The sequence below is a fragment of the Morone saxatilis genome, unplaced genomic scaffold (assembly GCF_004916995.1).
Source record: "Morone saxatilis isolate NCDOM2014 unplaced genomic scaffold, NCSU_SB_2.0 Contig0, whole genome shotgun sequence".
NCBI lineage: Eukaryota > Metazoa > Chordata > Actinopteri > Moronidae > Morone > Morone saxatilis.
The window spans coordinates 12,491,301-12,515,093 of NW_023339650.1; the positions used below are offsets into that span (position 1 = coordinate 12,491,301).

Here is a 23,793-nt window from a genome sequence, read left to right on the forward strand (position 1 = left end):
GTTGGTGTCACTATATCAAAAAAGGCATCAGTGTATTAAAATTTTTGACAATCCTTTTGGCAAGAGTCTGTCATCTTTGACACTGTTGAACTCTTAGACCACTTCTGCAAATTGTTAATAGTAATTTAATGGCAATACTTTTTAGCAAATGTATATCCTAGGTCGCAGTACAGTGTCCTGTTATAGATTTCATGTCACATGCTGTTCATTTATTCAAACGAGCTCTAAAAGGCCTAATCTTCAATCAAGACTGCCCTCCTCTCTGGCAAATCTGTTCAAGGCCAAACATGTAGAGCTGAACTTTGAGGTAGGTACGCAGCAGGCGCAGGGCTTTTCAGGAAATTCCTGTTCTGAATGTGACATGTGAACAACTGTTTCATTAGAGCACCGCGTAACCTGTCAGTACTGAATTCACATCGGGGAGACATCCACTGAAACCCAAGGGGACAGAATATGAGTCATGCCAAAGCAAGCAGAGGAATGTGTTCCCAGGAGATTAGTGCGCAGCCTTTGCCGACCTAAAATCCCTGCTGCCAAGCTCAATCGAATGCCACTCAGAGTGGAATCCAGCTAAAGGCAGATTGTTATTGACTGTTTGAATTTAGCATATGAAAAGACTTTGTCAAGTTTGGAGCCAGTGGATTTGTCACATCATGATGTGGCCTGTAGCTATTGCCAAAATGCTGACGGGAAGCTTTTATGGTGACTCAGAAGGTTCACAGAATTGAGACAATAACATTATAGCATGCAAAATTACCTTTGTACCACAGTGTTCTTTCTCCCTAGAAAATTAAACTGTCTAATTAAGTAAGAGTTTTGATGGAGGTTTCTTTCAGTCTGAGCTGACAACCCTCTGTTTTTCACCTTCTTCTACACCACCTATGCCTCCCCACAGCCCCTCCCACGCCCCGCCTTCCCTCTGCCCTTCCAACTTCGCTTGGCATTCCCAATCGGCCTTTAGCACAGTTGGCACCAGCTCTCATCTCCTTCGTCCACTTCCCCCTCTTCCCTCCTCCCTCCCTTTTTACTCTCTCATCCTCTCCCACAGTCTCAAAACCTCCACCTCTGACCAGCAGAAATGAAAAACAGTAAATGGGATGTTGCTGGATGAAGTGAGGTTATCTTAAGGTCCTGGCTTTCACACTTTGGCAGATTCTGTTTGAAATCCAGAAAAAAATGAGAGATTTGCTTAATCCAGCATGTAACTGAAACGATGATTTGACAATTCCCTGAGTTTTGCATGCCCTACAGTGCACCACGCTGTCAAGACTTAATTTATTCCATGTGATTTGTATAAAGTCTTTCTCCAGGGGCTTGGACAGGCCCTGTTCGAACCAGGCCAACAGGTGTCATTTGTCTTGGAAGCCGTAGTCTCTCCCATTCAAAATGAACCTTTTAAATTCTTAACCCGTCAGTCAGTGTCAGCTTGTTGAAACAATCTAATGAGGCATGAAGAGTTCAATCAGACGAATTTGAAAGAGGCTGACAAGGATGGCATTTAGTGATCCTCCAAAGCCTACATCATGCTGTGAGTGTTTCTCCCCTCAGCTTAAAGGAGACTTGTCATTCTGTGTTTAATATGCACTAATTGTCTTGCTTTAGTCTTCCTTTCTTTATCTTAGAGGGAAAAGTTTGACATTTTGAGAAATAAATGTATTTGCTTTCTTGCGGAGAGTTAGAGGAGAAGATACCACTCTTATATCAGTATGGTAAATATTTAGCACCCGGTTAGCTTAGCTTAGCATTAAGACGGGGGGAACAGCTAGCCTTGTTCTATCCAAAATCCACTTAGCACTGGTTTTTATATCAAATAAACAAACAAGAAACTTTAATTAGCCGTGCTAGTTGGCAGATTTTGCTACCTTTGGATAAAACCAGGCTAGCCGTTCCTCCAGTGTTTATGCTAAGCTAAGTTAGCCAGCAGATAGTGGCAGCTTAATACTATAGACATCAGTATCTATCTTTTCATCTAACTCAAAATCTCGCACAAGAAAGTGAAAAGGTATTTTAATGGTGTATAGATAAAGCGGAGCTGTAGCTTAAAAATAAGGTCCCACTACTTCATCACATTCTCATATAATCACACCTGTTGGCTCATTAGGACTACATCTCCCTCTCACTATTCACCCACCCTCCTTCCCTCAGCACCTTCCTCATGTCACCTGTCACTTCTTGTCACTTCCTCTCCTGCCTAGAGCCAATTCAGGCACGGAGATGAACATCATACTGATCGCAGAAGCATTGAGAGAGGAAGGAACCCGTGTGTGGAGAACAGAGGAGGAAAAAAAAGTCTGCCCTTTCTCAATGAGCTTCAAAGAGCTGTCACATCAGAGACGCGAGGCTGCTCTCTTCTTACACTCTCCTCTTGTTTCTTTGCCAATTCATTCGCTCACATATACACCCGCTATCTCACACCCTCAAGACACACATCTGGGCTGCTTTTCCCGCCTTTCCTCATCTGTCCTCTCTTTGAATGGGTTTGTCTCTTTTCCTCGCTGCTGAATCACATTTTCTGCCGCGCACCGTCACTGCACAAGGAACCCGTTGAACTCATCGGCTCTCCCTCTCTCTCTGTCCCTACTCTACCTCCCTTTCTTGCTGTGTCGTAAGACTGTCTGTCTGCAAAAACACTGTCTAGGTCTCAGGTGGCCTGTCATCGTCTGCCCCCTTTTGGGTAATGCAGTGCCTCACTGAGTGCTGACGGGCGAGGACACCCTGAAGTGACTGAGCAAATAAATATCTTTGCACCCCAAGCCTGGCACACTTGCTAAAACGCAATCAATTTAGTCCTAAATTTGTGTCACGGACGGCGTTTTCAGGACCTTGAAAAGGCCATTTTCCAGCTTTTGTTTTTGCAAGTGCCCGCTGTGTGGTGTGGTGTGTGTGGTGTGTGTGTGTGTGTGTGTGTGTGTGTGTGTGGTGTGTGCTGAGGGTGGGTAGATAGACAGGTGTGGATGTTTGTGCTGTGTGTGTGTGTGTGTGGCTGAGGGTGTGTGTGACAGATAGACAGTGTGGCAGTGTGATGTTTGTGTTTGTGTACCACTGCAGCACAATGCAGCTTGTCAGGCAAGTGGCATTCTTTTTGCTTCTCCGCTTTGTCCCCATTCACCAGTGTCGCCCAATTTTCTGTCATACCGAATGCAAATACTGAGCCTCTTTTCAGAGAGATGTTCTTTATTCTTTGGAAAGTCGCACAAAGGAAATCATACACTGACAGCAGTCTGACTTTTCATCCAGAGCGCTCCTTTTATTCAGCAGGAGCCAGGCTGAGGGAGACATGGTGACCTGCCAGGTCAGTGAGCAGAGCAACAGTAGTTATCCATTCAGCATGGGCACCTAAAGACAAAGCAACAGTTTGACTTATAACCTCAAATGTTAACATGCGCACTTGTCTTTCACGCTTTCATCTCTGGCCAAATCCAAAGACATTAAAGGTGCATGCACCCTGAAACAGAATTCACGTACAGTATGTTATTGTAGAGCTCAATTTGTGTTTGTGAATTTGAAGTTAAACTGTAGTGCAGGGAGACGGACTGTAAGGATGATGTCATCGAGTCAAATCCTGGAGGCTGCTCTATAGACAGCGAATGATGACATGACTCTGACAGTAGCCATGGTGATTTGAAATGAGCACATTTTCTGATTGCCAGCTGTGAGCTCAACATCCAAATGAAACTCATTTGGATGGAAAAGCTCAAACAAAAATCCTGTGAGCCTGCAAAGTCAATCTAATTTAAAGTCAATGGACCAAGTCCAAAAATGTCCCATAATGACATCATAAATTCAAGTCTTGCTGCTCTTTATTCACTGAAACAGCTGTCTGTGTTTCTAGATACCGACTTCACTCTCTACAATCATAGATAGCACAATGTAAATTATTTTTAAGGGCAGGTTTACCCTTTAAAGAATACATGGTAATGACTGTTCTAATTTTGCTTTCTCCACCATTGGTTTGTTTTGCCACGGCCAAATGAAAAGGTCATGGTGATGTTTATGGTTAAAGGACTTTGTCTTAACACAGCTAAATCATTTGTTTTTTCCTTCAATAAAATCCATCTCACTGGAACTGGAAAAAAGGTCTTTGTGTACCCACAATCTAATTTATCCAAACAATATACGATTATACACAAATTATCTTGACTGAATGTCTGCCAATCCACCAGGAAGCATGTGTTTTCATAAATACGGTTTGGTTTAGAGTAGGCTTAACAAATGATTTAGGATAGCCCGAGGTGACTTTCTCATTGATGCAGGAGCTAGATCATCAGTCAAGACCAGAAACAATTTATTTACCCGGCTATTTTTAAAGGGATCGAGTGCTGGATAGTTGTCACTTCTCTCTGACATCTATGTTGACAGTCACAAATGTAGATTTCAACAAAGAGAAATGAAGCATAACATTGTGTGTTCTTTTTTTATCAACCACTGTCTCCTGCGTTTTCTTATCCAGGCTCCGTGCTGGACGTGATCAAGCATATCATCTCACGAGGCGAACACAAGACAGGCGTCCTGGACGAGGCAAGCATAGCCACCGTGTTGAAAGATGTGCTAGAGGGCCTGGAGTACCTACACCGAAACGGACAGATCCACAGGTAACCAAACTCATGGCCCACCACTCTGGTACCGTAATAAAACTGACACAGGACTTCCCATTACCAGTAAGCACAAAGGCTGTATCAGTCTTCACCTTGAGGGTTTATGGAGCACAGATAGATAACTCTACCCCTGATTTCTCCTCTCTGTTGCTCCCCTAAAAGGTGTCAAACTAATATTATGTCCCCCACCTTGACTGCATGGGGCATTTTTATAGAGGAGTAATAGTATAGTGTGTCCTTTTGTGTTTGTGTTGACACAGATACCATGCATTATAGAAAATGAATTCTTCATATGGGGTTCCCACTATAGAACAGGTTGCTGTACATTTGTTTTTGGATTAAATTATTTTTTTAATACGACTTATTAAACGTTTTTTTCTGACTACCATAATTAAATGTTTTTAAGATACATATTTCACATTAATCCTTAATATAAATGAATACATAATTTATACAGAGACATCTTTACACATAAGCTTTGCTAATGCCTCCTCTCATGGTGTTTAATTAATGTGTTTTTTTAGCATAGCTGACTATTTTTAAATGTTCCAGTGACTAATTGTATTATTATGTGCCCCTTATCATTACGTGGTATCTGTTGCCGTTATACTTTTTCTATTTTTCAGTGATCTTGTCACATATTCTTTCCGTCTTAGTTAAAAATAAAGTGAAATCTGTGGCAATCGTTGCAAATTGTATTCATGATAAATGCTTAGTGCATGTTTTAATGTAAAGTTCAATGCACGGAAGTGATTAGTATTCTTCATCAGACTAGACCGACAGCTATACCAAGGAAAGAACATTTTCAGACAGCCACTTTCACTCCTAAAGGTCAGGGGTGTCATTGGTATCTGTATAGAGAGGAGGCAGTATACATCTCCAATGGGCATGCCACAAGTGATCTAGAAGAAGAAGCAGTAATGACGTGTTTATGGCTTACCACTAAAGTATGGTTTTAAATGGAAAAAAAAGGAAGTAGTTGAAGTTAAAAACCACTGCAACAGGTCTGTAAGAAGACCGCCACTCCCAGGCTGCTAATCTTTAAGAGTTACTGTATGAATATGCATTAGTGGAATGTGTCAACGCAGATTTGCGTGCCATAGGAAATGTGATCCTGAAAGCTTTCTTTCTAAGCCAGTTCATGACCTGGTTAAGTCCCTGCACTCAAGCTGTTAGAATGGACCCAGTCGACACACTGGCTGTAGAAGTCATCGCACTAACCTCCTCTGTATCTAATATTCATTACTCACTTTTTCATACGTCTCAGCAGCTCAGCAGCTTTCAGAGTAGCAATGTGAGAAGGAGAGAGAGGCTTGATTGAAGATCTATATGAGAGATGTTTGTTGTTTGGGCGTGTGGATGAAGGATTAGCTCATTAATCTGCTTGTTAGAAAACAGCTGCATCCTATAGAAAGTATAGGTAGAGATGTAAGGAATTAGTGTTAACACTGTTTAAATTACTGTGTTAATTAAAGGGAAAATCCACTGCGGTATACCTCTGCTGCAGAATTTAAGTATCCTATTTCAGCATAATGTGACAGGGTTATCGGTCAGTGCCAGAGAGAGGGGTGTTTTTTTCCTGAGTAAAACCTGCCTTCATCTCTGTGCCCACTCTAAGGCTACGTTAGGGGATCATTAAAATATCATTTAATATCATAGATTTCTGTCCACCCCAGGCTCTGAGATGTGACTCGTGAAACATAAAGTGTGAGGTATGTGAGCTAATCTCCACCGCCACTGAAAATCATTGACGCACCGAGAGCAGGGAGGCCACGCTCATTTGATCAGTGTGCCCGCTAATGTAAACGTGTGTATGTAATGTAATGTAATGTAATCTATGGCAGTGCGTGTTCCTCCTGTGTAAGCTGGATCATATGAGTCAGAGCCTTAGGGCGTCGGGTGATGGAGAGAGTCAAAGGGGGTGAGGCTTGACGAAGAGGGAGAAAGAGAGAAAGTGTCACATGATATGTTCCATTCAGCCCAGGACGGCAGAAAAGCAATTAGAGTGTTGCGGCCCGGGCTGTAGCCTCAACCAGAGACATTTACCACGAGACGACAAACTGCTCCACCTCCACATTCACAGCAGCTCGGAAAGTCAGTGACTCAAAGGTGGCACTTGTCCTCTAACTTGAGCAGCAGGTAAACCTCATGCACATGACAATAGATGAATACCACTCCAGTCTAGATTTGTCAGTCGGTTGAATCTTAGAAAATCCGCCTGCAAGTTAATTATTGCAAAAGCCCCCTAGACAGCAGTGATGTTACTGTGGAGAAATTTGCCCTACTCATCTCTGAAACCTCGCGTCTTCCGAGGATACATGGGAGGGCTCTGCCCGGCAAATTACTCTGTATGTGGTTTAGTAATGATCTTGTAATGGCTGTAGTTATGCTGCTTGCGGGAGCAGAGAGTCTCTTGCTGTAGATTAAAGGAAAATTGACAAAATAAGACATAAAAATTGATTTGGAAAAACAAATGAGAATGAAATTCAGCAGTATGGAGAAAGCAATCAAGACAGCGAAGCAAAGGAAAGATAGTTTTGTGGTCACAAAGGGCACAGTTGAAAGAGGCGGAGGTATTTCATCTCCATAGGGAACACGCAGGGCGACTCATAAACCCTCTTTTACAGCTCTGTTAGGGTCTCTGTGAACCTGGCACCAGGATGTGATGTCACAGGAGGTGACCCGGTGGAGCTGCAAGGTGCGAGGGCAGCCAGATGAGAACGATAAATCTTCTTGACAGTTTCATACTGTAGCTGTTCCCACCTGGCTACTGCCTGGCTATTATTTCAGTAGGTCATAAATATGAAGAGACAACACATATCTTGTTTAATTTAGTTTCTGGCAACATCTGTTGCATGCTTTAATGCGCTTTAACACAGAAATAAACATAATATGTCAGTTATTCTTCCTCCTGAAGCCCACCTACTATTGTAGCATACGGCTGGATGAGTAGCAGGAGTTTAAACTGCAGGTCGGCCTTTTTTCCCTTCCGCTACAGTATTTCTTTGAACTTGCATGGTGCATTGTGTCACCACCTCCTCCCTCCTCTTCCTCTCCTGTGAATGTTAATGACTGTCTGCACTCTGCAGCCTTTTTCTCAGGGCATTACAATCTGCTGCAGTGAACCATAGCCTCCATGGTTCTTGAATGAACGCAGGAGGGACGCAATCAGATGGCCTTGATCACTCTTTGTGAATGATGCTGCTTCATGGGTTGTCTTTGTGTGTCTTTTTTTTTTATCAGAGTGGAGCCATAGTGCATTGCTTTAGCTTGTCTAAAGTCACAAATGAAAACTTAAAATTGTGAGAAATGACGTTGAGTCATATACGGGATGCATATGTAGGGCAGTGAAGTAATGAAATGAAGTAAAGACCTACGGCCAGTAAAATGATTTCTGTTAATAGGCATTAAGCCTCTGCGTTTCACTTTAAGAAACTCCCTCTTTAGTTATGCTGAAACAGAACATTTTCAAGCCCATAGTCCACTTCACGTAATTCCGATAATTACAGGGGCTTGAAAAAATTGTCTTCTAGTGACTGATCAATTTAAGGTTCTTGATCTTAATCTTTCACCAATATGTCACAAATTGTTGTTACAGACATTTCATGGGTTCCCATGAGTGCCACCATCAGGTTTTGTGTGAAATGTCCCGACAACTGTTGGGTTTATAGCCATGACTTTGGTTCACACATTCATGTCCTGCCTCAGGATGACTTAAAATAACTTTGGTGATCCCCCTGACTTAGTGCCATCATCAGGACTAGATACATGCAAAGCTGACACGCTAACCTGAGATAGTGAACATTGTAAATATGACTCCTGCTAAACATCAGTCATTGTGAGAATGTTAACATTTAGCTCAAAGCACTGTTGTCTAAGTACAGCCTCAAAGAGCCGCTGGTATGGCTGAAGACTCTTAGTCTTGTATTGACTTTCACTGTCCAAAACCATTTAGCTCAGTGTACATTCTCATTTGGGGTGGATTTATTTTTTTCACCTAGCACAGATGAGCTTTCTGGCATGTCTCCAGATGAAGCAGAATACAGTGCTACAGCTTGTCTTTCTTCTTGGACAAATGTGAGACGATTACAGTTACAGTAGCAGGTCTTGTGACAAGGCCAGAGTGGTTAATTGGCCTGGACTGAACCCACAACACCTCATTAAAATACAGTACAATTTTTAGCCCGGGCTAAACCCTGAATCACACTGAGAGAGGGGACAGTGGTTGTGTAAACGAGGAAAAGTATTTTGGGATACTCCCCACACTTGCCTTTCAGCTTTAGGTGGTCCACTCTGCTCCTCCCCTCTAATCCTCAAAAAGCAACATCTCAAATTACCAGACGTAAATCATCGCTGTTGTATGTACTAACACCCGATGTGGAGGATGAGCATGTTCTTCATTAAGCAGAAGAGTGCAATAAACTGGAAGGTACTGTGACCTGATATCACCTAGCTGTTATGTCAGGGCAGCAATGTGACAGTGGAACAAGCCAGAGAGCCACGGAGCACAGACGTCTGTACGGCAGCAGACATTTCTGGGGGGGTTTTTCAAAGCCACTAGCAAAGGCTGTCACGTCCATTTTTCGTCCACCCTTTCCCTCCCTCTGCGTTGTCCCTACTGTGTGACAGTTATGTAATTGAACTCATCTAGGCACAAGTGCACATCAAAAGTTTTATACTGTAGTACACAGACAGCTCTTTCTGCCTGAGCTGATTAATGGAAATACACCGTCGATACAGTCAGCTAACACCCTGTGCTGTGCTGGTACCCCGTTCTGCTTCTGGATAGTTTCATTATCCTGGCAGTCATTTGGGCCTGCAGTGGGAATCCCCATCTTTGCTCTCAGTCAATGGTCCTAATATGTGACATATGCTGCATTCCTCCCTCTGTGGCTCACTGTTTGCCACTCCCTGCCCCTGTCGCTACTAGATCTGTTGTCTGTGTGGTATTTTACTGGAGCACTCTTAGCAAAAGAGTCCTCTACACTCAAGAATTCTGCAGCATTTGAACAAAGAGCTGAACTGTGACCTGCAAACTCTTGAGTCACTTCAGCACATTGTCCTCTTGAGTAGGTTGCTTGTAAAGATTGTACCCCTAGTTTACAAGAGAAGGGGTACTTAAGCCAAACTGCAGACTCCACCTCCTTCACCTTTTTGTCACAAACTGAGGGACTCAGGAAGAGTCCAGGAACCCTGCTGATAGATTTTTGTCGTACGTTTTCGGCATTCATTTTAAGTTGTAAGCATCCTTCAATAGTTTTTTCTCTCTGATAAGCCCAAGAATCTTTCCAACCACCACAATTATGTCTGCAGCATTCGGCCCCCCATGTATCTACAATTTGGCATGTGTTTATAGTCTATATGGATTGAATAATATCCCCAATAAAGTGAGCCTTTACCTCTTGGAAGCTGTGTTATTTCTCATCTCCAGACCAGTACTCCGAAGACCAGTCTATTTTTACATTCATTGGGACCAATTTGTTTGCTGGAATGATCCAACAGCATTTATCTTTCAGCTAAAGCTGCAAGCTTTGAACTCCAGTTCCCCCAACTGGTAGCAAAGTGAACTGCTCAGCTGTTCACAGACACTGCATCTCTTTTGAATCGTTTGTCTGCCTGTCAGTGCAGTTTAAAGATCTGTCTCAGGGTAATTTGTGCAAATCTGTCGTCATGGTGGTGTAATGGCTGAAAATAAATTCTGGGTTTGTACCACTTTAGTTTTCTTAGTAAAAGTCTCTCCTATTATTCTCTTTAAAACATACATTCACTTCCTGAGTGCCTGGACAGCAGACAGAGTTGAGTCCTCTGTGACACCGCTGCCATCCTTGCCTTTTATTTCCTCGCCTTTCAGTTGACCCCTCGACTTTATCTCCGAAAGTCTGTTGCTATGACAACTCTGTCTGGCGAGTGAGGTGGCAGTATTCAGTACGTGTGGCAGTCAGTGCAATTGTGTGCGAGTGGGCACAGAGGCAGACGGGCAGCCAGACAGCTGTCCCTGCTGAATCTTCTTATCACCACCAGGGGAGGCTGAATAAGGATGAACAAATTAACTACAGTGTTTGTCGTTAATAATATCTAAAAGAGCAGTAAGGAGGTGAAAGCTTCGAAAGGCAATTTGTTGTACCAAGATGTATAAAATCGAGATCCTTAGCTTACATTGAGTCTAGCATATTTAAACTGGGGATGGAGCTACAGTAATGTTTTGATAAACATAAACTAACCAATTAATAACACTGTCATCATTCTAACTTTAAATGTATTTCATGTTCACTGTTTAGTCTACCAATCACTTTATCTTTGACAACTCTGGGTGAGAATGTACAAATTCTTGTCCTGTCTTTTTTACAGAGATCTTAAGGCTGGAAACATTCTCCTCGGGGACGATGGCTCAGTGCAAATTGCAGGTATTTATCCACGAGGCAACACCGCCCTTCAGCACCTGTCACTAGTAACCCAGATTAGGTGTGAAGAAGTAGTTGCGCTGTGCTGTAACCTCATTTACTCCTGTTAGACTCTGTTCCAGTATTTCTGTGTGGAGGTGTAGTCCGTGGAGGAAAATGTACTTTCTAGACAATAACATTGACATACTGCGTTTGGGCCCTTTTGTGTATGTTCGTCTAATTATCTTTCCTCTCCCCTCCCTCCCTTCAGACTTTGGCGTCAGTGCCTTTCTAGCCACAGGTGGTGACATCACTCGAAATAAAGTGCGCAAGACATTTGTGGGAACGCCATGCTGGATGGCCCCAGAGGTCATGGAACAGGTTGGTTGTTTTGTGCACAGAGCCATAAAGTAACCGTGACGACAGAAAACTCACAATGAAACACAACTTTATCTTTAAGCTTGAAAGAAATTTAGTATATTAGATTATTATAATTGGCACATATGAGGCCTAGAACATCTATACTATGACTAAAGCTCAACAACTATCTAACAACACTTTGGTGCCTGAACTTGCAGATGACATATGACTTAAAACGCTAAAAATAAGCTCATTTATGTCCTAAGAGCTGTTTTCTATCTACTCAGAGTGAACCATGAACACAGTGAAGGAGGAGGAGATAATCTGTAAAAGTTTAATATGATTCTGCTTCCACAGGTGAGGGGTTATGATTTCAAAGCAGATATTTGGAGTTTTGGGATCACAGCCATTGAGCTCGCCACAGGGGCTGCACCTTATCACAAATACCCACCAATGAAGGTGAGAACACTGTGGAGCAATTGAACTTACCTAGAAACGTGTAGTTAATCAATACAAATAATTATTTTTTTTATTTTTTTTTGACTAAATGTATTCTTGGTGTCTTCAGGTCTTGATGCTGACGTTGCAGAATGACCCCCCTTCCCTGGAGACTGGCATCACAGACAAGGAGATGGTAAAGAAATATGGCAAATCCTTCAGGAAGATGGTCTCCATGTGTCTACAGAAGGACCCAGAAAAAAGGTGTTTATAATGCCTTTAATCATTTTGTTTCAATATGCTTCACTAACTCTGTTTCCCAAGTTTTTCTGTTACCGGGAATATAAAAGCTCAAGTGAACAGAGGTAATTTATTGTCGTTCTGCTGTTTTTCAGGCCAACATCCTCAGAGTTGTTGAAGCATAAATTCTTTCAGAAAGCAAAGGTAGGTGCTTAAGGTCCCTCTGGACCTGAGATTGAATCATTTATACAATGAGTCAGCATCATCCCTGTGTCAGGCGCTGGTTGATGAGTAAAGGTCTGAGTCTGCAAAAGTGATTGGATCTGAATGGCCTCAGTGTGACCTTAGAGTGAGCTGTTTGTACCTACAGAAGCTGTGGTCTCCTGCCAAGGAGTTTACCATGTTGAAACGCTTTCTTCATCATGGTAAACTCCAAGGAACTGGCTGTAGATCGGGCCTTTTATGTTTTTTCACGGCCACTGTAGTTTCTCCTACACACTTCACAGCCCATTCTCATTCCCAGGTCGCGACACACACAGACGCAATCTGCAACTTCATCACTAGATGCCACTAAATCCTACACACTGGTCTTTAAAGCTGCTCTTTTGACTATAGGTTGGTTGTTTTTGTAGCTGCGGAAGTTTAGCAATGATTGAAGGGGGTTTGTGTAGGAGAAAGATGTAAACTATAATACATCAAAAGATGTAAGAAATATCTCTCCCTGAGGTGTTTGTGTGAGTCAGGCTACTTCTCACTTGGCACAACTTGTCAGTGTGTCTGACCCAAGCTGAGGCCATTGCAGCATTCCTCTCATTATTGACCATGCAGAGCTGTTTCTAACAAAGGCAGGGATAAGCAGTCTAACTCCAGCCTCCGGCTGCCCAGTACCCTAGCAACTAGAACAACAAATGTGCTGGCTCAGCATGTTACACTGCCCAAATACAACCTGGTTGGTTTGCTGGACATGACCCTGGTCAGCAACAAGAACTGCAGTACTCTGTGCGTACAGTAAAGGGCAGGCTTTGTCATTGTTTAGAATAGATAGACCTCTGGTTTAAATTAGCAAACTGTGTCAGCCTGCAGGGGGGATTTAAATGAAAGAAAATGATTATTGATTTGCTATTCTGTTGGTTAAATCTTCTCATTGGTCACCATCTGTTGGGAACAAGAGTTTGTCAATAATATATTTGAAAGACATGCTGGAGAAAACACTGGTAATTACAATAGGAATGTTTTAAATGTTTAAAGTAAGTAAAACTTAATTTATATAGCAATTTATAAAAGCAGGGTTCACAAAACAAAACAAAAAGTAAGTATTTCAATAAATATTACAAAGATAGGCAAGGATTGTTGAAAGAAAGGAAGTAATAATAAAATTCCTTTCAGAGTAAAGTAAAACCTTTACTAAACAGATCAGAGGGAGACTTTCATAACTGGAAGCCAGAACTGCAATAGTCTGTTCACCAGAAGTCTTGCACTTTGAGCGAAGCACAACCAGGAGTCCTTGTTTTGATGACCTGAGAGGCCTAGTGGACCTCTGTGGGGTCAACAGCAACATGTGTAAGGCTTTAAAAGTAAATAGATTTTTATTAGATTCTAAATTTGACAGGAAGTCAGTATAGCGAAAAATCTCGGTTAGTAAAGCACATTATGGGTCACAGTTCAATTTCTGAATACGACATAATCAGGTAGCAGTATAAACAGATTTTGTGACTGTGTCTTTCCTCTTACCACAGACCCATGAGTACTTACATGAGAAGTTACTTCAGAGGGCGCCCACAATAACAGAGAGGTCAAAAAGGGTAAGCTGGCAAAGATTAAAATCGACACTTTGTGCTTTATTGCAAAGAAGATGAGCTCAGTTGTAAGTATATCTCTTGACAGGTACGTAGAGTGCCAGGTTCCAGTGGTCGGCTGCATAAAACGGAAGATGGCGAATGGGAATGGAGTGACGATGAGCTGGATGAAGAAAGTGAAGAGGGCAAAGCAGCTGTTGCTGCCTTAAGGGTGAGATTAACCTACAACTTGTTTTCCCCTCACATGTACACATTATACCCCACGTCTTGCCTTTTTAATCGCTGTACAATGTTTAAACTGTCATTGTCGTGTCTGTGCAGTAGCATGTTTGTCTATTGTCTCTCCACTGAGTCTCCCGTATGTGTGTATGTTTTGTCTGACGGCCAAGGAGCAGCAGGTGAAGCCTGTTGGCGCCACCAGGCGACAAGTGCGCTTCTCCTACCCACTCGAGCTGCCTGCGTCCAGGGTTGTTCTCTTGCCTCGATAATACAGATGGCATTCCCCTAACAAGGAAGGACTCTCTCTGCACATGTTAGCTAGGGAGTGTGCAACCTCTAGAAAGGGCGGTGAAGACCTCGAAGGGAAACAAAATGGAGAAAAAGTCAGATAACCCTTTTCTGCATTAGGAAAAGCCTGTGTAGAGTTCATCTTCACTTTTGGTGAAATACAAATTGAATTTTACAGGCCTTTGTAGGAATTGAAGGAGGTCAAACCTGATTTTACCAGAGTAAATCTGCACACAGATAAGCTCTTATCCTCCAGATAGTAGTGACTTTGTTCTAGCATTATATAACTTTACACTAACCCTATCAGAAGACAATTACGAGACTAAGTTATGTAATTGGTTTGTTGACAGGAAAGGTTCACATCATCGTGTCTAAGCACAAATCTGTGCACACTGTAGATCACATGCAAGTAGAATTTGACCCACAAGTTAGCCCTTTTCAGGACCTATTAGTCAGTACAGTAAGAGTCTTTATAAACGGCGAGATATTTTGTGTCTCGTGGGAAGGGAAGCAAATGTGTGGTTTTTACTCAACTATAGCAAAGATTGTTTTGTCCACATGACTAGAGATAAGCGTTACATCCCTACAGTATTTTACTGTATTTGTCAGATAATTGTCTATAAGTTATGATAAACTTCAGCTCTTCATTTAGGTATAACAGATAAACATTATTTAATCAAAGAAGTGAGAGTTACCTTTCCTGGAAGCCATCTGTATTTCCAGTTCTCTTTTTGTTAATCACTTTTATTTACACTGACCAAATCACGTTTAATCAATACAAGGCAAATTACTCATCAGCCCTGTTAAGAGATTTTCAATTAGAGCACTAATGAACATCAAGGGATTCAAATTTTTCAATAAATCTGCTGCTTTAATGCTACTTTACTGGCTCCTTGTTGGCAAACTGAACTTTAAATTCCAATTGGCTGTCATGAGCTGATGCTCAATAATTGCATATTTTTTATGACCATAGGAAATTATTGCTCAGAAAAAGATACATGCAGTATATTAGACAGTGGAGCCTGGCTGAGTACCTGTGTAACGTCTGTGTGCTTTGAAGACTAACCATCTCCTTAGTAACAGCCTGAATACGCAGTCGCTTTGTCTGAATCAGACGGCAGATTCCTGAGCTGATGTGATTTCTGACATCAGCCAGACGCCACATCATGTCTTCTCAGTCAAGTCAGTTTGTCTTCATGTGGGCCTGCAAGGCTCCTGTCTGACTCTGTTCCTTGGAGTTGGGTTGGTAAACTTTTTGGAGGATAAACAGTTTCACCCTCTAACAGTGTGACTTTTTTCCTGATTTCGTATTCACTTATGCCGCTTCTCTGCTTTTCAAATCAACAACTAAAATCAAAACCGCAATTGTATCATATATATTTTCACTCATTTACAACTCAATTACCAGCGCCTAGAGGTGGGACATATGTATACACTTTTCTATTACTGTGAATGTAATTTTATGTCATGATATATTTTGGGATGTAGTGCATCTTCTGGAAAATAATCTCTCTATAGATGAAATTATCAGATGGGAATGGCTGTTTTTCTTGATAATCCATTTAATTAAATACTTGACAAATCACAGTACTTCATCACATTGATGCAAAAATACTGTAAACTCAATAATCCCTTAATTCAGGCCTTCTTATTGATTTGTAATATTGCTTAAAATAGCCCCAAACAACCACAGATACTAAAGGGATAGCTACCCCTGTCTTATCTTAATAAACACTGTCATATCGCCCAACCATAATCAGCTTAGTGAAGTGCAGTATTATTAGCTGTTTTATAAGTCTGTTCCCACTCTAATGGTATCACCATATACATCTTAAAGGAGATAATGATAAGCTAAGCAGACCGATAAATGAGGAAAGTAAACGAGTGAGCCGTTTTAATCCTTTTACCTCTCTGCTTTCTGTGTGTTCCTTGCATCCATGCGTGCTGTTTTTGTTTTGCTAAAGCCATCACAGTGATATCCTCCTCTAAGTGGTACCTTTCTCTATCTGTCAACAGTCACCAAGAGTGAAGGAGGGATCACAGAATTCAGAGGTGAGTTTCAAAAGTTCTTTCTTTTACGCTTCAATCACAGATTTATACATTTGTCAGACCCTGGGAAAAAAGGTATCTAAAATATCAGCAGTTTTAACCTATAGAATGCAACCAATCTTCATTTAGGAGGTGGACCTTGACCGTTTGTCAAACTACAGTCTTTTGTTGATGTGTATAATGAATATGTGCACCGCTGGAGACTGTCAGAGGTATTAAAACCAGCCTCTCCTTTCAGTGGTGGTTCAAACATTGGCCACTACAGGCCAACATGGTGGACACTCAGTCATTTGGACTGCAACTAATGATTATTTTGATGATTATGGTTATTTTCATTGTTGATTAATCTGTCGATCATTTTCTTGATTAATCGATTAGTTGTGCAGTCTGTGAATTGTTAGAAAATAGTGAAAAATGTTGATCAGTCTTTCCCAAATCCCAAGGTGATATCCTCAAATGTCTTCAATCAATTATCAGAATAGTTGGGAATTTATCGATGAATTAACAAACCATTGCAGCTCCACACTGATATGAAAGTAGGATTTGATCCGATTTTTTTCTTCCTCCAGGTTTTCCAGACTCCTGAGCCTTTAAGTACTCAACTCCAGCCGATGGCCGCAGGTCAGGCAGAACTACCTCAGGCTGTAGGCCAGGTTCCACTGCAGCCCACACCAGTCAACACTCAATCCACTGCCCAGGCTGCATCTCCCACACCCGGTGTACCCGCCGCTGCTGCTGTTCCCACACAGGTCAGTCTGACCCAGCTTCATGTTTTTTTCATAATATTCTCTTTTTTTAAGACTTCAAATTTGTCTAATATCTCTTTATTATCTTATCTTTTTTTTTAAAGCTTACGTGTATTTTTGTGTTTTTACAGGCCCTAGCTGTCTCAGGGGATGTCAAGGCTCCCATTAGTTTGGTATTAAGGTTAAGGTACGTTTCCCCTATCACCCGTATTTTGGACATAATTTAAAAGCTCCAGTGTATAAAGTTTATGAGGATTTATTAGCAGAAATGGAATATAATTTCCCTTGGTATGTTTTCATTAGTGTGTTTTTGTTACCATAGCATGAGCCTTTTATATCTACTGACGCTGTGGTTGCCTTTCAATGGAGTCCACAATGTTGAACCGCCATGTTTCTACAGTAGCCCAGAAGGGACAAACTATACACTGGTACTAGATAGGGGCATTCACGTTTTTTACGTGTCACAGCCATCATAGTTTCCAATTCACAATCTGCAACTACATCGCTAGATCCCTTTAAATCCCGATCCTGTGGATGACTTTGACCTACTAACGATAACCTTAGCTCTTCTGATCTGTCTGTCTTTCTTTTATCTCTTCAGAAATTCAAAGAAGGAGCTAAATGACATCCGCTTTGAATTTATGCCAGGGAGGGGTAAGTGAAGGGTTTTTTTTTTTTTTGGACTATCAATAAAAATCCAACCTCAGTTTTCTGGTGTCAACAGGTAGTTTAAAAAGTGTCCTGCAGTTAAGACTCAACATTTGTTTATCTTGTGTTTTGTGAAACCTCTTTTGGTGCGTCTGCGTCCCCACACAGTAACCAAAATGAACACGGGACTGGAACTCAGACTAAATCAGAGCCAAAAACAGCTTATTTCAATATTTAGAGTACATTGAGGACAGCACGTTGATTTGCAATCTAATAATGTGAATAATGCTTATAATCAGTTATTTCTTTGTGACACCAGAGAACATAAACATACACATCAGAAGCATTAAAGTGCTGCATAATGAATTTTAATTAGTTTTCTCTGCCTGGGTCCTGATGATGCACTCAGTGCAGGATGACAATCGCCAAAACAGTCTGATCAATGAGTTCCCTTTCAGTCTATATAACTTTATGTTTACTCCTCCACTTGTCACAGTCGGTCTCTTATTCTTTATTTTCAGACACAGCAGATGGTGTGTCCCAGGAGCTAGTGTCTGCAGGCCTGGTGGACGGGAGGGACTTAGTAATAGGTCAGTGATTCATTCACAAACATTCTTCTGACCCTACAAACTATCATTTCTTTCCTCAGAAGAGTCACATGAAGGTTAAAAAATATCTGTGGATCCCATTTTCTTCTCTTTCCGAACACACACAGGAGCACAGACACATTTTTTGTTTTCATCAGACTTAAACGTTGTCTTTCTTTTCAGTTGCTGCAAATTTGCAGAAAATAGTTGATGAGCCTCAAGCCAATAAAAATGTCACTTTCAAACTGGTGAGTGCTACACCTTCATCTTTATAAACAATAGCAGTTTTAAAGAAATCACTGATCTTCATGTCTTTGAGTTGTGGTTTTGTTAAATCTAAACAAGAAGTACACCTTTGGAATCTTTGTTTTTAGCAGACCTATAAGCCGTCAATAGTTGAAGGACGTGATGGAGCACTTTAAAGTAGGGAGAAAATATTGCAGGCCTTTTTCTGAATGATGCTAAAACTAGGCTCTAACTTCCGACTTTGTCATTATCTGTAAACACATTAAGTTGCGCATTATACTACACCATTTCTTTATCTTCCCCTTGTTACTGAGTTATTGTTCATTAAGTATTGGTAGGTTAAATGCTTGGTTAAATGTTTAAAACAAATGTTTCAAAAAAAGACTGCACTGATGTTTCTAGCAAACATTGCTGTATAAGATATGTACATTTTCTTCAAACAAACAACCGTTTGTACCCTAATGAATGCATGAGACAAAGAAAACAGCACCCCACTCATTCCCCACTCACAAAACATTGTTCCATAGTGCTACTAGTGATGAAAAAGACTGCAGGGTACCCTTGAATCTCACAAGAAAACTACTGATAAACTGACTACAGACCATTTTTTATGTGCATTTCCAATTTGTGCATAAAAGAAAAAAACGGACTGGAAATATATATACCGTATTAGGAAAAGTTGGAGTATTGATAAAAGCAAAATGCAACAAAGTGCAATGGCAGCAGACTTTGCAAATACATAATGACTGTAACTCGCCTCGAATGAATACATAAAACAAACATAAATGCTATATTTCCACCATTTGAGACTTTACTAGCATCATCTGCTTGCACCCTGTTTCTTCTGCAATAATTTAATGGCAGCTGACTGGAGAATTAGCGTCCCTTACTGTTTATCTCGACAAAACCAACTCCTAATATTCACATATAACAGCAGTGGAAGGAAACTAGGGATGCACCGATAGACTCAACTCACAATTCACAATACTGGGTTCACCATATGGTTTTCTCTCTCTTTTTTTTTTTACAAAATGTTAGAGATTGAAGACAAATTATGAAAGATTCCTTTATTTCTGAGACTACAAAATATATTTTCTCTTATGTTTTCTTTATCAAATTAATTGTGTAAAAAATGCATATTTCTTTTTTTTTGGAAAAGTGAAACTGATGCCATTACGCCTTGATAAAGCTACTGACGTGAGTGATGTAGGACGTTGAACAAGCAGTCAAAAGTAGATAGCGCCCTCTGCTGTTTCAAAAGAGTATCACCATTCATTTTTCACCCCACCGATTTGAATCCTTACATATTTATATAGCGATTAAACTGTCCGGTGATGTAAATCCTTAATAGAAACACACAGAAATTTACATTTTCTTCTATCAATCTCATGAAAATTTTGGAGATTGGAGCTATATTTGGATGGAAACCTGACTATTGTTTCACTTTATGGAACAAAGTTGTTGTGAAGTGGGACTGCTCATAGTTTTTGCTTACTACTTTTTATCCTTCCCTCTTTTTTCCACAGGCTTCTGGAACTGAGGGATCCGAAATACCAGACGATGTCAAATTGATGGGCTTTGCTCAGCTCAGCATTAGTTAAACTGTTGTTCTACCTGGGACCGTGACTTGCCTAAAAAATGTGAAAATTAAAAAAGAAAAAAAAAATAGTTTAATGCATTTTTTTCTTTCTATGGCTGTAAAGAAAACCACTACTGCCAAAGAAAACAGTACCGTTTTGTCACCCATAGGATTATACAATGCCGCCTGATTGAATTGGGTGGCCGAAGTATCAGAGCGTACAAAATAAGAATCACTCAAACAAGTTTACAGCGTACATGTAGAAGGATGCAAGTATCTACAACAAACAGTTTCCATTTCCCACTCTGGTCTCCCTCATTCTGTTACTTTCTTCTCTTTAATATGTGATGCATTTGCACAATCTGAACTAATGCCCTTGAATCCTGATAAGTGTAACAATGCCTTATATTCATCTGAACTACTGAATGCACGTTTTGGGGAAGTCCCCAGTTACCATATGGAGCATTATGTTGTCTGAAATGTACAAATGTGGTTTCAGTTGCTTGTGTCAAACTTTTTTACTTCATTTTGAGAGAAGGTAAGATGCAGCTTACCAAGCCAATTCAAATTTTACACACAATTCTGTACTCAACCGATGAGTGCCGACGTAATGTGGCACAACAAATGTAATGTGAAACAAGAGGAAGATGTGACCACTCCCAACAGTAACAATCTTTAAATGATAAGAAAAAAAAGATGTGTTAGTCTGTCTCTTAGTACTTTCTGACTCCACTGCACTGTCTGTGGCACTCAACCTCAAGCTCATTCAAATCTTCAAAAAGTGGTCACAAATATAGTAAAAAAAAAAAAAATTAAAAGGCAAAGTTATTTCCAGAAACAGCTGGACACAAATGTTGCTCAAACAGAATTAAATAGTGCATTAATTGGGAACTATTTTCAGCTGCGGATTAATAGACATTTGGTGCCCTAGTGACAATTTACAGCAAAAACATGTCACCACCATAGTACAACGGTGTGGCTTATCGATGTGTTTTTAATAGTTTTTTGGGGCAAGAATGGAGCTCTATGGCACAAAGAAATACAATATGTTAGTCTTTGGATACACAGAAAATATTTCATGGGATTTGTTGACAATAAGAAGCTTAATGATTGTTAGTCTTATCATTTTAAGTACCGCCACAACCAACATTATCAGAAAGGAAAGTCTCTTTATGAACTCAATGAAACTGGTTTTAAATGATTACACATAGATTGTAGAGGACTTCAGCTGATTCTAAACTTCAACACATTTATCAAATTGTAAAACCTGAATGATTAGGAAAAAGGAGTACAAGGTAATATTGACTACAGAAATTCTTCAAAGAGAATCAGATTTTCCTCCACTCATTTCACACACAATACTGGTCTTTTTGTACATTTGACTATACATTTAAATTGTAGTAAAGTAAATGAGTTTTACAACAGCTGAAACCACAAGTGTTGTATGAACAGATGTGTCTGTTTGTATTAGTTTGTGTCTGTTTGGAATCAGTTTCTCAAATTCTTCAAAAAACAAGAAAAAAAGACTTAAGTGCATTTTTGTTTATGTGGATGAAACATAAGTACTTGATTTAACCTCTAGTATGTAAATAATGACATTTGGCTTTGATTTGTTTTTATACTGGGTGTTTCACTCTTGGCCTTTTTTCTGTCCTATGACACGATTGTGGGTTGTAGCGTTGTGTGAAGGAAGACGACGACACTGCAAATTTAGCTTTGAATTCTTTCATTTTGCAGGACATACTGTCACTTGCTGTATGTCACGTATGACGCTCATTTACCTTTACTCATGAAGCTTTTCATTTTTTGCCTTTGAAAAGTTTGAATATATTTTACCGTGGAGCCACAGCTGTCCTGATGAACCGCTCAATACCTGTCCACCTTAAATTTCCCTCCAATTTTGAGCCGAGCAGCAGCAAATCTGTCTCCAACTCTTAATGATACCAAGTGGAGCCTGTTTACAGTACTTTAACTCACATCTGAAGTCATAAAGCTGCTTCATCACTTGGCTAAAATAAAGATTTTACACCCTCCAGTTTGGAGAAAAGCTAAGCTATGACTGTCGACACTTTGAACCATCAGAAATATGTGTTTTGGATTTGGCAGAAAGAGGCTGTTATCAGTACAGATGTCACATCCTTTCAAACACACTCTGAATGTGCATCTCACAGTTATTGGCACCGATGGCAGTGGCAGGTTTATTTAACATTCTGCTCTAATGTGTAGATCTGAAACGCCAGCAAGGTTTTACTGTTTAGTTTGGTGATGTGATAAACCCTCCAGATGCCATATTGAATGAAAATGAATGATATTTTTTTTTTGCTTGCAGATAAAATGTTAAGAAGAAATCTTTGTATTTTGACTTTAAACATGTTAAATTTTACGCTAGCCTTAAATTGAAAATGACCAAGTGTTTTTTTTTTTTTTTGGACATGATGTCAAAGTTTATGATTCAGATTTTCAGTGTCTTTGAAATGTAGTTCTTGTTAGACGTGAAGATACCCGAAATAAAGATATACAGGTGTGTCGACCCTGTGTTCTCCTCAAAGGGGAGCGACAAAGTCAGCAACCCATTGTTACTCTAAAGTTTCTAAACTGCAGTATTTGGTGCCATTCTCCTGGTTTAATCTGCAGCTGACAGCAGATTAGGACAGGATAAGTGTGTATGAGCCCTGAGAAGTGTGTGTGTGTGTGTGTGTGTGTGAGTGTGTGTGTGTGTTGCGTATGAGCCCTACTTCTTAACGGAGTTGAAGATCTAATGGCTTTGTTCTCATCCTTTCTCCAACAGTCTCTTCTGTTCTGCTCTCCCATGTAGTCTAACAGAGCTGTAGCAACTGAACAGATGATCGACAAAAACACTTTTGTCCAGGCAATAACTCAACAAGGCTGTAATATATTTAAATTTCCCACCTGTTTTCAGTTTTTTTTTTTTCATTCTTTCATTTGCTCTATTTTTGATCGTTTTGTAGTTCAAAACATGTTTCTCTAGATTATTTTTAATCAATAAAGAATGAGCATATCATCCACCTCTTGGCACTTTGTTTTTTTTTATGTACATCATTACTTCAGATGTCAATTACACTAAGTTACATCTATTTCTAAGCAGAATTTTGCCCATAAAAAGGAGCACAAATGTATGTTAATCTTGGGAAACGGAAAGAAAATTTGTGTTAAATTACATGGAGGACAAACATATATCTAATAATGAATAAGTGCTGACTGTGTAGGACTCTGTATATGACCATAGGGCTCTTTAACAACTATTCACATGTTTTCCGCTGGTTAATATGGTGGCCCTGGAGTGCAAAAAAAGTGCACTGACAAACCAGAAAGAAAACACAGCAACATATCAGACATGTAATTCAGAACCAAAAACAACATCTTGAAAAGTAAGGCTAGGTGTCTCATTCTTAATTATAATACTGGATGTTAAAGTTTTATTCTTAGATAACATAACTTGAAGGTAAGCTAAGGTGAGCTTGTTTTTCTTCTGTTTGTTGCCCTTTAAGGATAGTTCCTACCTTTCCTCACACCCTCCAGGTGTTTATTCTCCTGTAGCACATTTTATTGAATACACAGATGAGACATGGAGTACTTTTTTTGTACAGTCTGTTCCTGTTGC

At 40.3% G+C, this 23,793-nt stretch overlaps 1 protein-coding gene across 1 annotated transcript in view; it reads left to right on the forward strand.

Moving 5' to 3' along the window:
- Positions 1–23,197, forward strand: part of oxsr1b (oxidative stress responsive kinase 1b) — a 39,811-nt gene extending 16,614 nt beyond the window's left edge. The window contains exons 4-18 of the mRNA XM_035679082.1: positions 4,451–4,592; positions 10,944–10,999; positions 11,247–11,356; positions 11,693–11,794; positions 11,904–12,037; positions 12,169–12,217; positions 13,750–13,815; positions 13,898–14,020; positions 16,333–16,368; positions 16,935–17,114; positions 17,243–17,298; positions 17,713–17,765; positions 18,281–18,349; positions 18,530–18,594; positions 20,119–23,197. Of these exons, the coding sequence (XP_035534975.1) occupies positions 4,451–4,592; positions 10,944–10,999; positions 11,247–11,356; positions 11,693–11,794; positions 11,904–12,037; positions 12,169–12,217; positions 13,750–13,815; positions 13,898–14,020; positions 16,333–16,368; positions 16,935–17,114; positions 17,243–17,298; positions 17,713–17,765; positions 18,281–18,349; positions 18,530–18,594; positions 20,119–20,193 (1,316 nt within the window). The 3' untranslated portion in view covers positions 20,194–23,197. The remainder of the gene's footprint in view (positions 1–4,450; positions 4,593–10,943; positions 11,000–11,246; positions 11,357–11,692; positions 11,795–11,903; positions 12,038–12,168; positions 12,218–13,749; positions 13,816–13,897; positions 14,021–16,332; positions 16,369–16,934; positions 17,115–17,242; positions 17,299–17,712; positions 17,766–18,280; positions 18,350–18,529; positions 18,595–20,118) is intronic.
- Positions 23,198–23,793: the final 596 nt, after the last annotated feature.